Source organism: Syngnathus floridae, chromosome 14 (genome assembly GCF_059516105.1).
Source record: "Syngnathus floridae isolate MCC-2025c chromosome 14, RoL_Sflo_1.0, whole genome shotgun sequence".
Lineage (NCBI taxonomy): Eukaryota > Metazoa > Chordata > Actinopteri > Syngnathiformes > Syngnathidae > Syngnathus > Syngnathus floridae.
Window position 1 is genome coordinate 6,057,658 of NC_142426.1, and position 13,680 is coordinate 6,071,337.

The 13,680-nt window shown below is 45.2% G+C and overlaps 1 protein-coding gene across 3 annotated transcripts; it reads right to left on the reverse strand.

The window, feature by feature from the left end:
- Positions 1-420: 420 nt before the first annotated feature.
- Positions 421-13,642, reverse strand: epc1b (enhancer of polycomb 1b). Of its 3 annotated transcripts, none has more exons than XM_088395966.1 (15): positions 13,344-13,642; positions 12,401-12,525; positions 5,512-5,671; positions 5,291-5,436; positions 5,014-5,220; positions 4,796-4,944; positions 4,402-4,537; positions 4,165-4,323; positions 3,981-4,070; positions 3,753-3,901; positions 3,127-3,497; positions 2,567-2,703; positions 2,353-2,491; positions 1,715-2,084; positions 421-1,133 (listed from the first exon to the last, which is right to left on the reverse strand). In XM_088395966.1, exons 3-15 carry the CDS (start codon positions 5,609-5,611, stop codon positions 1,058-1,060), a joined length of 2,229 nt encoding a protein of 742 aa, XP_088252092.1. In that variant the 5' UTR covers positions 5,612-5,671; positions 12,401-12,525; positions 13,344-13,642; the 3' UTR covers positions 421-1,057. The 3 variants fall into 3 exon arrangements, with proteins under 3 accessions (XP_088252092.1, XP_088252093.1, XP_088252091.1); XM_088395967.1 differs by lacking the exons at positions 12,401-12,525; positions 13,344-13,642 and adding exons at positions 1,285-1,398; positions 10,885-11,405; XM_088395965.1 differs by lacking the exons at positions 12,401-12,525; positions 13,344-13,642 and adding an exon at positions 10,885-11,404.
- Positions 13,643-13,680: the final 38 nt, after the last annotated feature.

Sequence of the window (13,680 nt, forward strand, 5' to 3'; positions counted from 1 at the left end):
AGGAGGAGGCATTCCAGAGAGACAAAGGAAGAAGACAAACAAAAACAAAAGCAGAGGCGATATAATGCCCTGGATTTTTATTTCATTGACACCTTTTCTTTTTAGGAGTACTTCCATTCATCTTTGCCGCACGACGCTGACGTGTCCACACCAGCACACACACTAGGGGGCGCTCACTGCCGTGTACACTCGCACGCACACCAAAAAAATTATGAAGCCTCCACGTTGGGTACCAAACTCTTCACAGAAGAGAAAATCAGCACACTGACGACCACAATGCCTATTAAGTTTCAAAATTTGTGGGTTTTTATCTTAGTTTTTGAAGTGGAATGATTGATCCTTTTCTGCCACGTCCAAGCATAAAAACAAAACCAATGTACCTTTTTGCAGAGTCAAATCACAAATCAAGTTAAGAAAAAATTAAGTACAAAAATATTTATTGTAGAAAAGACGTGTGATATGGTGGGTGGGGGTTTGGTTGAAGAACAAGCGGTCGCAACGGAGGATTGGACGAAAACGCGGCACAATAAATAGACGAGGGGAGGGTGGGAAGCAGGTGAGAGTGTTGAGACTGGTCGCAGCAACGGCGGTTTGTCCTTTCTCTCTAATTTTTTTTCTAACAACTTGAGTGCAAAACATCACAAATGAACAACTGTGTATTCAATTCATGTTATATACAAGAGGGCTGGGGTGGGCGGGGCCTACAAATACTCAGTACTGTACATTTAATAATTGCCAAATTAATTTACAGACAATCTCTTATTAACAGTAACAAATACAGTGGAGTTTTATATACGTGTATGTATACATACACATATATATAGATACATGTGTACGTACGTGTATGTATATATACACACGTGTATATATATACACATACACATAAATACACACGCAAACACACCGGACAAGTGGCTCCGCAGAGCATTCACCGCACAGTCAAGTCCAGTCAGTCTGCTCACGTTCAAGCCTAACGGACGATGCATAGCACCTTTTAAAAACGACCCCCCCCCCCCCCCCCCCCCAAAAAAAAAAGCACGGGGTCCCTGTGTGCAGGCTACGTCACCTCCATGGCCATTGTGTTCTCAGACAGACTGCTGAGTGGCGCCGCCTTGTCCTGTTCGTGGTTCTCCCTGTGGATGCAACGTTAGCAACGTTAACGTTAGCTATGTTGGCGCGCACGGACGTTGATAGCCCAAAAAAATAACATAAGCCTAAAGCTTAAGCATAGTATTTAGTTGGCCGGTTGGGGTGTGACGGGGTGGTTGTTTTTTTTTTTAATACCTTTTGGGCAAGTTTTGCTTTTCTTTTATGGCCATGATGCCAAGCCCTAGGCCAGGGTTGTTCTTCAACCCTGGTCCTTGGGTGCCGGTTTCCTGAATGTTATGCGTCTCCCAACTGCAACACACCTGATTGAAATGAGTAGAGAATCGGCAAGGTCTGCAGAATGATCGATAGATGTGTTGCCAAGCAGGGAGCCATAAGACATCCAAGAAACAAAAAGCTTGGCAGGTCTATATCAATCCTTCTTGTGAGATATTGCTTCAACAATAATAGGTTAAGAAACAATCATTCTCAAAAAACGTTTTTGGACAGTCTCCTTGCATGCAAGTTTTTATTGTCTTCTTTAAAAGTGCTTGTGCTGTCTATAGTCTATTAACGGTTAACATTTCTCCCGTGACGACTGTCTTATTCTTTTTTGTGTTTGTCTCACCTGGGCACGATGTCCAGCGGTGAGGCCGCGGTGGCCGAGGGGACCTTGGGCTTCTGACAGTTGGCGGCGGCGTGCGCCAGCTTTAAAGCAGACGCCGACATGGCGCTGCTTAGCGTTCGGGGGGCATGCACCCGCTTGCCAGCGGGCACGGCCAGTCGGAGGCTGTTGCCCAGTGGAACCTGAGTGGCGTTAGTGGTTGCGGGACCGGCGTGGTGGGCGGTGCCGTTGTTGCTGTTGGTGCTGCAGGCTGGCGCGGCGCTGGTGGCGCTGCCCGGATGCAGGGAGGCGGCGCTGGACAGGGTGGCGGGCGGTGCCGGGGCAGCCAGTGAGGGAGACGCTGTGCTGGAGAGGTGCAAGCCCTTGTAGGCACCTAAACAACAACAGCAGAAGTTGCATATGCGGTACCGCTAACAACGACGACGAGCCATGAAGAAACATCTGACGTCACGCCAATCGTGCTGTATCACACAGAGTTGGAAGTCATTCCTAAAACTGAGAAGGGTTATGTGTAGACAACATTGTGCATTTTCAAATAAGGTAACTTCAGTTTACTCGTTTTAACCAAGCACATACGAGGGAGCAGACATAAACTTCTCGTAACCTTTGCCAGGTATTTGGAGCAAGGGGACATCCGGTACCTGTGGGGGATAGGATGCCGTTGACACTGCCACCCAGGCTGAGCTCCTCCTTGGTTTTCAGAGCCAGAATTTGCTCGGTGGAGACTAGGGCAGAGGCGGCGAACTGAGCACTGGCCTGGTCCAACGTGTTGGCAGACACCTGAGGGGATGAGAAGCCAAAGTTATGAGCTGCGGCTAGCGATGGGTGGCCCGAGTTAGTCGTGGTCGTGCTCACCTGTGTTGTAGTCGTTGTGCTGTGGGCAGTGGCGGCTCTGTTGGTTTGAAGCTGCTGCTGCTGCTGCTGCTCCATCTGCTCCTTCTGCATCTGCGCCAACTGGTCCTGGTGTTGCTGGAACTGCTCGGCAGTCAGGGCTGTCGCACGCAAACACAAACATGTTGGTAACACACATCAACTCTGAATAAGAGCATCAAAGGCACTTTCAGACATGTCCTGGCAGCACGATGATGGTTTTACAGACGTTTCATCAAAGCACTGAGGATTTCTTTCACAAACAAAAGTCTGCTACATTCCAACAAAATCAATGGCCGACATTCAGCCCCCCACAAATACTAGCATGTTGCCAAACGCGATAATCCAACCTTCAGAGGGACATTGAACAACTAAAAGCCTGTTTTATAATAAAAGACAATTTGATGTTTTGGTAAATGTATTCAATGCACAAGTTCAAGTCCTGGTCAGTGTGCAAATACTGGACATCATTTTTTCACATGCAATTAAACAGAAGAGTTTGTCCAGCTTTTCAGTCAACTGACATAAGCGGGTATGAGACTCACCGACATGAGGCTGCGACGGCGGTCCAGGCCGTAAGACGCGCTGAGCTGACGGCCCGATATTGGTGAGCGGCCGCTTGACACAGCGACTGATTCTGCGGAACAACGGGTGGGCGTTGTCCAGCTGGTGCAGCGGTAGTGTCCGTGGTCGGAAGTGACGCCACCGGCAAGCCTTTATGCTCAAAAGAATCTGACTGAGGTCCGAGGGCGGCGAGGAGCTGCTTCTGTCTGAGGTATTGGTTGGTGAGGTACTGACAAACTTGCTGGCGGCTGGCGAGCGCGAGCCCGATGGGGGCGGTGCGCAATCTAACGTCTTCGGGTCCAGTTCATGGAAAACGTTGTCATAGTCCGAGTGGGCTCGGTCCAGTAAGACCCTGGAAGGCAAGGATGCAATTTTCATGACACAAGAAATAAAGTGACTCCAACTACCAGAAGCTTGTTCTGCAACCATCCCAGAAAATTATACTCCGCGGAAAGCCTCTAAACTGGAGTAGGAAAATGCAGATCCCCACGCGTCAAAAGTTGAGAACCAACAACCTTAAAGGTTGAAGGCCACCACAAAACCAAAAATCAAGTTTTATTGGTAGAATGAATAGAGAATCTGCCTAAGACAGAGTTGGGGAAATTACCTGCCCCCTCGTCCAAGACGTCGACGGGCCAAGCCCTGGCATCGACGCGGCACGGTGAGCGTGGTGAGACTGTAGCGATATCGGGCGTGCGCCAGGCCGCCCTCCCCGGCCGGTGACCACGGCCAGGCGCCCATGCGATCCTGACGAGCCTAAAAACAAACACGTACGCAAACACTCAATCTCCATCTCGCTAAGCTTGATGACGACGAGAAACGGCATGACCCTCACAGCGTAATACTGGCAGCCGGCTTTCCTTCGAAAAGCGTAGGCGCCATCCGGGTCGTTCTCCTCCTCAGCTTCCGACGACCCCGAGTGCAGCTGCGGAGACGCCAAAAGAAAGTTCTGAGTCACTTATGCGCTTTTGTCCGGTGTTTTTTCAAGTGGTCTCTAGGTGGCAGCAGAGAGCTAGTACCTGAGGCTCGTCATCTGAGCTAGGGAAGTCGTACTGGTTCAGGTCCTTGGCATTAAAGATTGCAGGACCGTGGTGATGCGCTGCGCCAGCCGACAGCGGAAGAGCCTTCTGTTTCTTCTCATATTTCCTCTTCTGCCGAGGGACTTCCATCTTCTCAGGCTTGAGAGGGGATGCCGAGATACAGGTTCAACTCCAGAACTACTTACAAGACTAGGACTTAGGTGACCAGGTGCTCACCTTGGATTTGTAGTCCTTGTGGTCCATGTGGTACTGGTTGGTAAGCGGCACCAGCGGGATGATCTGCGGCCTAACCAGTGCCCGCTCTGCCAGGACCTCAGCCAGGACCTCACCACCGTAGTCCGACATGACATTCCTGGAGGGAAAAATAAGTGTGGGTGGGTCCATTTGACATATAAAGCACATAATGTTTGTACAAATGTATTTTACATAATCCTTTCATTCTTTGTACATGCATCTATTAGCATAACTTTTTTTTTTTCAAGGAGGCCAGGTCTATCAAAACTTTTCATAATCTAGGGCTGAATGACAAGGGCTCAATATAATAGTCAGCTGGTCTGGTCACAGCCGGACAATGGAATGTGCTCAAACTAGAAAGGTCTCGATGACTAACCTCTTCTCAAAGATCTCCAGCGTGAGGTGCAGCAGCTCTCGCTTACTCTTCTCCCTCCTTTTGATCATCTCCAGAATGGTAACCGCCCGGCTCAGATCCCTGCGGAGTTTCAGCATCTTCTCGTAGGACGCCTCGTCGTTCTTGCGGTTCTGTTGGCAGATGTTAAGTTTGTATCGTTCTCAAAGAGCTTTGGAAGGACGCTGGGAGAGGTGACCCACCTTTCTGGTCTGCATCTTCTCGGTGCGCCTTCGAAAGGCCACGTATGGGTCGCTGGTGCTGGAGCCGTCTCGCTTCTCCTGCTTGATGATGTTGATGAGCGAGTGTGCCTTGCTGTTTTTCCTCTTGCGGCTCCAGTAGTCAAACACCTCCTTGATGAGCTCATCGTCCTCCTTGAGCAGAAGCTTGGCCTCAGGAAGACTCACCAGCTTCAGGGAAAAATGATTGTCAGCAACTTTTGCATCAAGTATAATGTGAGAAGCTTTTATGTTGACGAACCTGCTGCCCGCTGCCTTTCTCCAGCCGGTCGATCATCTCCTCAAACTGCAATAAGCTGATCTCCATCTTCTTTTTCAACTTCGCCACGAAGGCGTCGTCGTCCGAGTCCAGGTCGTAGTCCGGCTGCTCCGTGTCCAGGCTGAAAGCTGAACGAGGAAAACACAACCGTTAAGATTCAGACAGATGGACTGGAACAGTGAAACAGCAAGGTCTCGACTTACGCTGTAGGTGAATGAGCTGCTTTGGCATCTTGTAATCTCCGGGGTATAGTGATTCGTAGTAGGTGATGTTGCTCTCCGCCTCCGGCACCGGAATGACCATGTTGTCTCGCTTCTCGCCGTAGACCTGCTGTGCTGAGATGGCCCGCTGGAGGTGATGTTCCTACACACACACGCACACACACACACACACACACACATAAGTTGACCCGTGTTGCAACTTTACATCACATATACTGATATTACGCTCGACGAACGCTTATTGCTTTAGTGTTCAAGTTTAGAATATGCACTCCAGTTGACTGCTCCACCATAACAAAGGCCTGTTTGTCACATGCTGAAAGAAATTATTTATCTTAAAACTGATATGGACTTCCATTTATTTAATTTGCAGCTTTGCTAAATGAGGTAGTGCCTACTCGAATCAACGTCAGATTGAAATATTGTAAAGTCATGCGGCACTTAGTATGAACCAACTGTGCACAACTGAGGTAAATAAATCTTAAACTACAGCAATTACAATATAAAACCAAACTTATTTTGGGGAAAATCTAATTTAAGAATCTAGGGGCAAAATGAATACACTGGTCAATAGCAAACTTGAATCAGAGGAGGCTTTCTGAATCAATGTGTTTTTGATGACAATTTCAAACATGTCTACTTTTTTCCCTAGCAAATCAGGTCTTATGATATTTCCATTTATTAAGTTGGACCAATAAAAGCTTGTGCAATACAGACATTACCTCACATTGCAATTTATAGCTGAGACATTGAGAAAACGAACAAAACAAAGCCAGTGAGTAACTTCCTTTGGCAACTAGCGGCCTAATTGGGACAAGTTGAAATTCACAAGTGACCAATATGGCAATATATGAACAACTTGAGGGAGGCAGCCATTCCTTTCACTATGGCGTCAAGGCTGTGTCCTTATCCCCCACAAATAGTTAAGTCTTTCAAAATAATGAATTGTGAGCAAAGCATTTTAGCAAATCTTGAGGATTGAAGGAAGGTAACAAACGCAGTACCATGCAAGTATCAGTCAACCCACTCCCTCGCTCCAATTACATGATATTCCACTACAATTCAAGACTTAAAGCCTAAAAAAGAAACAGTTGCTGGATTAAGGAGCATCCGAAAAAAATGTACATGAAAAGCTAATCACTGCTTTGCTATTGATTTGCTGGCAAGCTCGACGTGTGTATAAAGTTACACTCGACAGCGGCAAGTGACTCAGCAGTGCTTTGTTGACACAAAGGCACCCTGCTGCTGTTGTCACACTGCTTTTTTTGAATGGAGGGAAAACGTGTTTACATTCTGTCCTGTGGTGATTGTGGTTGTGCAAAACGTGGGCGGATCCAGGACAAGACTCAATGAGTGAGATCATATGAATGAAACAAAAGCTCAGCGCAGACTGAGCTGACATCCCAATCAGGTGTAGAAATTCCAACAACTTTTAAACGCGCCTTCGGACCAACAATCATAAATCGCGAGTGTTTGTTATGTTGGCAGCGGTTAGCCATACGCGAGAGACCGACTGAGCTCGGGTGGAAGCAAACGGTTGGAATTTGCAATGAGCACTTTGGCGTCCCCAAATAGCCTCAGAAATGAGCGAATCAATCACCGTCACGATCCCAGACGCCGCTAGTGACACTTAGCGTGACGGACAGCATGGGAGGGTGGGGGGAGTTGTTCTGTTGTAGCGCACACGGCTTTGGAGGCAAACCGGTCAATGGGCCGCCTGAGTAAACATGGTGGGAATGAAAACAAATGCTAAAATGTTGATTTGAAGGCTTGCAAATAAGAAAGCGGACAAGTCTACAGGGAGCACACGCTTTCTTCAAGCTTTTTGCTCATTTTAAATTTGGCATATTACAGATAATTGCAGTAGTGGTGAACCAAAGCATAGCTTAATCCTGACAATTTGAAACGTCATAGATGAGCGCTTCAAAATGACCACAAAGTTGCAGAGCGCCACATCCAGCCAGATCAGAAAACAATCCAGGCTTACGTTCCATCTGCTGTGGAGGCCCCATGACCTTTGCCTTCTCTTGTTTCCAATTATGCTGCATGTCTTCTTGTCGAGAAAAGGACATCGGTTTTAATGATGGATTGCTGCTGTGGCATCATCGTAGTCTAGCTTTGAGCAATGTAAACCCACTTCTGAATGTTTCACTTTCTCCCGCCATAACTCAATCTAGAAGTTTTATGGAGTGAGTGAAGTGGATTTGAGGTCAAAATGGTCTATTTTCAGGATTGTTATTCTAATGTGTACATTGCCTCATTTCTTGAGGTGACAGCTTGTCGGTCACCCATGTGCCGACCCAAGCAACCTGTCAGACACAGTGTCGGCTGTCAGAGCCACTTTCCACAATGCTGACATGCACCTAGATCCAGCTAAGTCTGTGTGCGTCTCAGATGCCTGTGGCTCTCCAGCAGGACCACAGACAGCGAGCTCATTTTCAATCCAAGCGTAAAGAGTAGAAAGTACATGGCGATCCAAAAACAAACACACGATGAGCACGTGCTGAGCCACTGTCACTTTGACAGAACCGCCACTGAGGCCACATACGTACACCACCACTACATAACCGCAAGATAAACATGAAAATAAGGCTAAAATCACTTATTTCACAGCAAGCACAAGGATTAGCATTCCAATAAAAATGTTATTTCCCCCTCAGTAAATCATGTTCTAATACATTTACATCCTAGACATTTACTTTGTTGACGAAGTGTAGGTACCTAAAAGTGATGTGTGTGCAGACATGATTGAGTATGATTAAAATACTATTTGTAACTGCATTCATACTGGTGTTTGGCAGAAAAAAGTGGTGTCAAACAACCTCAGTAATCAATTATCTGAGAATGCATTGTGATTGCTTATTTTGTCGCATAAATAAAACAAAAAGTCATAAGATGATCATGTCATTTCTTTAGGTACGCTAAACATCGCAAGGTCAGTAGAGCTATACATATATATATATATATGTGTGTGTGTGTGTATATGTATGTATGTATGTATGTATATGTAGGAAAAGGAAAAAAAAAAAAAAGAATTGTGACCACCCTACCCCAAGAAAAAGTAACATCCCAACTGCTCAGGAAGCCTCAGCTGAGTCCTCACATTTTTGTTTTGGCCTCGCTTTTCCTGTTCTATTTTCGTGATGTCAGTATTCCAGCTGAGCGAGTGCAGACATTTAAGTGACATCATCAACCCCCCCACACTCACACACACACTCACACTCTCACACACTCTCACACAATACCTCAAGCTCCCAACCTGCCTCTTGGGCACCATGTGCCGATGCTGGTCTGCAGACCTGTCGCAACATCTGACACACTGAATCCCTGACATCAAGCAAGCAAGCAAGCTAGCAAACTAGCAAGTAAGCAAGCAGGCGCCATAAACGGAAACACACTGCGAGTCGTAGTAGTAGTAGTAATATAACCCGCACACTGACATGACACTCGCCAGTCAGCTGCACATTCAGCAACCTTCAGAGTGTGCAAGAGACTGGACAGCCCACGGTGTCATGCTTAAGTGTAAAACTGGATGAAATTACAAGCCCATGCACTGACGACAAACACGAGATCACACATGTTTTGGGTGTCTCAAAACACTAAAAATACACTGAAACAGACTCAAAAGTGATCGAGTGTCTTTGACAGTGACCTGATAAAACAATCACTGTGGCTATGTAAACCTAGACCTCACTATCATCACAATCAAGTCTCTCATATTGCTCAGAAGCGACCAAAAAGCACACCACTAGACAAATACACTCAGAATAATGTCACCAAATATACCCCTCTAAATTATGACATTGTTTTCTAACTCCTGTTGGCTCATGTACACTGAAATATCCCCATGTGGGACTAAATAAAGGAACGTCAGATCAAATCAAATTACACAATGGTGTTACTACACATGGACCAATAAATGATTTCCCTCAGGCTGCCAAATGACAGGAGTAAAATACACACTACGAAAGGTCATGTCTTCCTTTCCCCCACATATTGCTAAATAATTACACAAATATTTAGCACTGTAAACTATGACCAATTATTTGGCGATGCTGACGTGCTCAAAATATACATTTGTAGATTAAACACAAAGCCAAATCAACCTAAACACAATATTGCAAATGACAATTCAGCTTCACGTTGCTAAAATGCACATTACCGTAAAGCCCAAGCGCCTTAATTTAGCTAAAACCTGAACTCAAGTGCACATTATAGTACATTATGGTAGAAGTCATTGTTAAATAAATCCAAATTACACTACTATGAACTATAGCAGCCCTCAGATTGTCAATAATGCAAGCAAGGTATTGGTAACTCCTCCCCATTATACTGGACCACACTACACAAACTAAATTACCAATAATTAATGTCTTGCAGTGTCAGTGAAAGAGTTTTTCCACACGTCTTGCACTAAATCAAATATTTTGGTTAAACTTAATACCACCCCAAACACTACTAAAGGGGGACCAAAATACATGTCACCGTAACCTCTGACCTAAATCATATTGCTAAAGTACTGTGTCTAACAAAAATGACCACCTTATATTCCTAATGTGACCCAAATCAAAATTAAATTATGACATCCCTCAAATGGCTAAAGACACAAGTCCTCTAAAGACACAATATGACATACTCGATATTGCTAACCTCTTAACAAGTGACAAACACACACGTGCAACAATAAAAGCCTCGTATCACTAAGCAATACAAGCAAACCATTAGACATTCCTGTCAGAGTAATGTAGTGCAGCTCGGGGACTAAAAGCCCACCAGAGAAGAGTACTTGTTTGACGGTGTCACTACAGTCCAACATCTGAACCAAAAGCATCGCATTTTGTAGCATTTCAGCCTCCACGCATTCAGGTTAAGATCGCGGACAAAGTAGCCATGGCCGGTGGGAACAAGTTGCATGCTAGTACTAAAGTGTAGCTCGCTGCCGCCATCCATTTGTCCCAAGCGAGGGGTGCGTGCAGTGTTGACATTGCCCTCGGGCGCCCCCTGTCGCTCTCCCCTCACCGCTACGCCAACACAAGGCCCCGAGACAAAATGTCCGCCGCGCCGAAGTCACATGATCTCTTTGTACTCGGAAAACGGCTTCACGCTCAAATCTTCACCGAAAAGCCGACAAATGAATCCAAAATAGACGCTGCGCAGCCCCGCGTTGGCCAAAATGTAACCCAAACGCAAAAATATGCATTTTAGGGCCCGAATTCGTCGTGTTTCCGTCGGGGGAAAAAGGGCGGCCATTTTGTGAGGGCTTGCGCAGAACAAAAAGGAAAGCGACTGTGATGGTGGCAAAATAAGCAAAAATTACATTTTCAAGATGACACGATGAAATAAAAGAAAGCCTACCGATTCCTCCTCTTTCTCCATGCCCGTTGGCATTTGCGGCACGGCCCTGTTAATGGACGCATACTCGTGCAGGTCGGGTAAATCCTCGCAACGGAAGACGGGCAGCGGCTTGGTGGCGTCCAGCGCCCGCGCCCGAAACGACAATTTACTCATTTTTGCTCTTTTCCAGGTGCCCCCTCTCACAAATAGTGTCTATCCGAGCTCCTAATATTCACCGCGGTGACGAGTGAAGCTTTCATGGATGATTCTGGGGCGGCTAACTCTGACGTTTTTTTTCTTTTTTTTGTAAGCTTGTCAAGCGCTAAGGTAGGGCGTCGCCAGCCCGGAGCCGCCGTGTGGTGTGGTGGGGGTGGAGGCCCGGATGTCGGTCGCTGTGTCTCGGCCTGCGTTTTCCCGGCGCTCCGCTTCCCCTCCGCGTTGGCGGCTCAGTACGCCATGGGCAACATGGCGGACATTTAAAAGTGTTTTGGCGTGTTTTTTTGCTCGCCTCGGTCCAGCCCTCCTACCCTCCTTCCCCCTCACTACGCATACCCCCCCCACCCCCTCCTTTCCTAGCACTCCCCCCCCCCCTTACCCCCACCCCAACAAACCCGCCCAGCCAGCCGGGCGACCATTCCCACGCGACTCCGAGCGCGTGCGCGCTGCGCTCACGGGAAGGCGCGCGTGGAAGTGGATGAAATCAAAGTGCAATTTATGTTGGTGCCGATGTGACTTTCTAGTTGTGTATTAATACGGCATAGTTGAGGATAAAAAAAAATATTACGTAAAAAAAAAAAACATTTGCATTAAAAAACAGAAAGCATATACTAATGTCAAATTGAATCCATAACTTCACAAAACGAGTCATTTCACAATGTCAATAATACAAATAGTCGCATTAAATGACAATATAGACAAACGTATGCCACAAATAATATCCAATGACCAAACATGGGTATTAATACAGTTTCTAAAATATATAGGTATTTTGAATCATTTTTATATTGACGAAAATTACATGTGACTAAAGGGTGAACAATTTTTCAATTTTGTAACTTTGTTTTTACTATCTACTTATACTGCGTAATTAAATCATAATAAATGCAGTATTAACCTTCATTGATATTTAATAAACAAAAAATCATGTTTTCAACTGAAAGGTGATTCCGGTAATTACAAATTATTTAATTTGTAGGTCAGAAAATTTCAACATCTCAACAACTTGATCCTGATCATTCATATTTCAATAATAGTTTAAGAAATCATTGCATGAATAGTAAAATAAGTTGGGAATTAGTCATGAGACATAAATGTCCTAATTACCGACTAGAGACAGTTGTCTAAAACAGCTCATAAAATGTTTTATGTAAGGTTACATTTATTTAATCCATTCGGCTAAATATTTGAAAAACCGATTAGAACCTTTGCTGTGTCGCCATCTAGTGGACACAAGCGTAGACGCACCAGAATTCAACATGGAAAAACGCAATCCTCAACTTTGATTTCAACTGGACGAAAGTTTCAAGTCTCAACTTACCAGCCATAGCGAAGACAAAGTTTATCCAAACTTTATCCAGGATCACGCCAAATGAATTCCACTTCTCTTTTAAAATCTATGAAGCACATGAAGTCTAATAAATCCAATACATCCATGGTGAGCACCTGTGAGAACATAAATTATTTTAACCACACTGTCAAATCTTCATCACTAAAACAGCAGCGTCAGTTTAGTAGCTAACGTCACAACCAACGCACAACGCTCATAGAACAAAACGTGGGGGAAGCATAATTCTTAATTCAATTAGTATCAAGTGATCAATCAAGTTTAAATTTATCATCGGAACTTCATAAAACGAGCCAATTGCAGTATAGCAAGAAACATGATATCATTTTTCGTCCTAGTTGTAATTTGACAAATGGATGCTATCGAGACACTCGGGAACAGTTTTAAAAATGAAGAAAAAAAAAAAGTCTCCCGTAAAGGGAGATTAGGGCTGTGGAGTTCCACAAGCTACCTCTAAAGGGAATCTTGGCATTGTTGAGTTACACGCCCCTGAAAAAAAAAACTGGCAGACGACAATGTTTTCAGCTATCAAATAGAGTAGAAGAAAAATTAAGTTCAATGGCATACACTGAGTAAAACGAGGCGAAAACAGAACCTGGGAAATCAGGGAGGGTATTTTTCAAATAATCGAACGACGAGCAACTAAATCGCAAATGACGTTTACGACCTTCTGGTTTTGTCAGTCGTGTGAAGAAAAAAAGGCAACTTCATGTCACAGACATCTTGAAATCGACACATTTTGGCTTCTGATCTCGAAAATATTAACGAAACTTTTTTGGGGGGGAAGGGGGGGGGGGCATACAGATCTCGTGCAGCTCAGAATTTGTTTGCGATGTAATGTAATCATAAGCAAAAATATACTTTCGAGACGATAGTGCCTCTTTTTTCCAGAACACACATGACGAGGGATACTTACAGGACACGACGTTTCCCAAACGCCGACTTTAAATAATCCAAATGGTGGCGATTATTCACGAGTTGAGGGGGAAAAAAAGGAGAGGAAAAACGACGTAGCTACAACTAGCCCCAATAAAATGAAGGCTTCAGGCAAGCTTCTCTTTCCTTCCCTTCACCATTGTTACGATAGAGTGGTGGAAAACATCTCGGTGGTGTCCATTTGCTTCGACAAAAAGGAATTTTATCGTATGAACGTGTCAATTTCCTTGTCGATTTGGAAACAGGTTGAAAGTAGAGGTGGTCGCCAAAAGTGCTACTGTTGGGGGTTAACAACTTTGCTGAGAGACGCCTTCTGA

What these genes read in the sequence shown, in the direction of transcription:
- epc1b (XM_088395967.1), bottom strand. Translation starts at nt 11,037, where the DNA reads ATGAGTAAATTGTCGTTTCGGGCGCGGGCGCTGGACGCCACCAAGCCG. An exon ending in AGAAAGGCAGCGGGCAGCAG is followed by an intron (nt 5,221 to 5,290) that starts GTTCGTCAACAT and finishes TTTTCCCTGAAG; the next exon opens with CTGGTGAGTCTTCCTGAGGC. An exon ending in GCTCAGATGACGAGCCTCAG is followed by an intron (nt 4,071 to 4,164) that starts GTACTAGCTCTC and finishes GCGTCTCCGCAG; the next exon opens with CTGCACTCGGGGTCGTCGGA.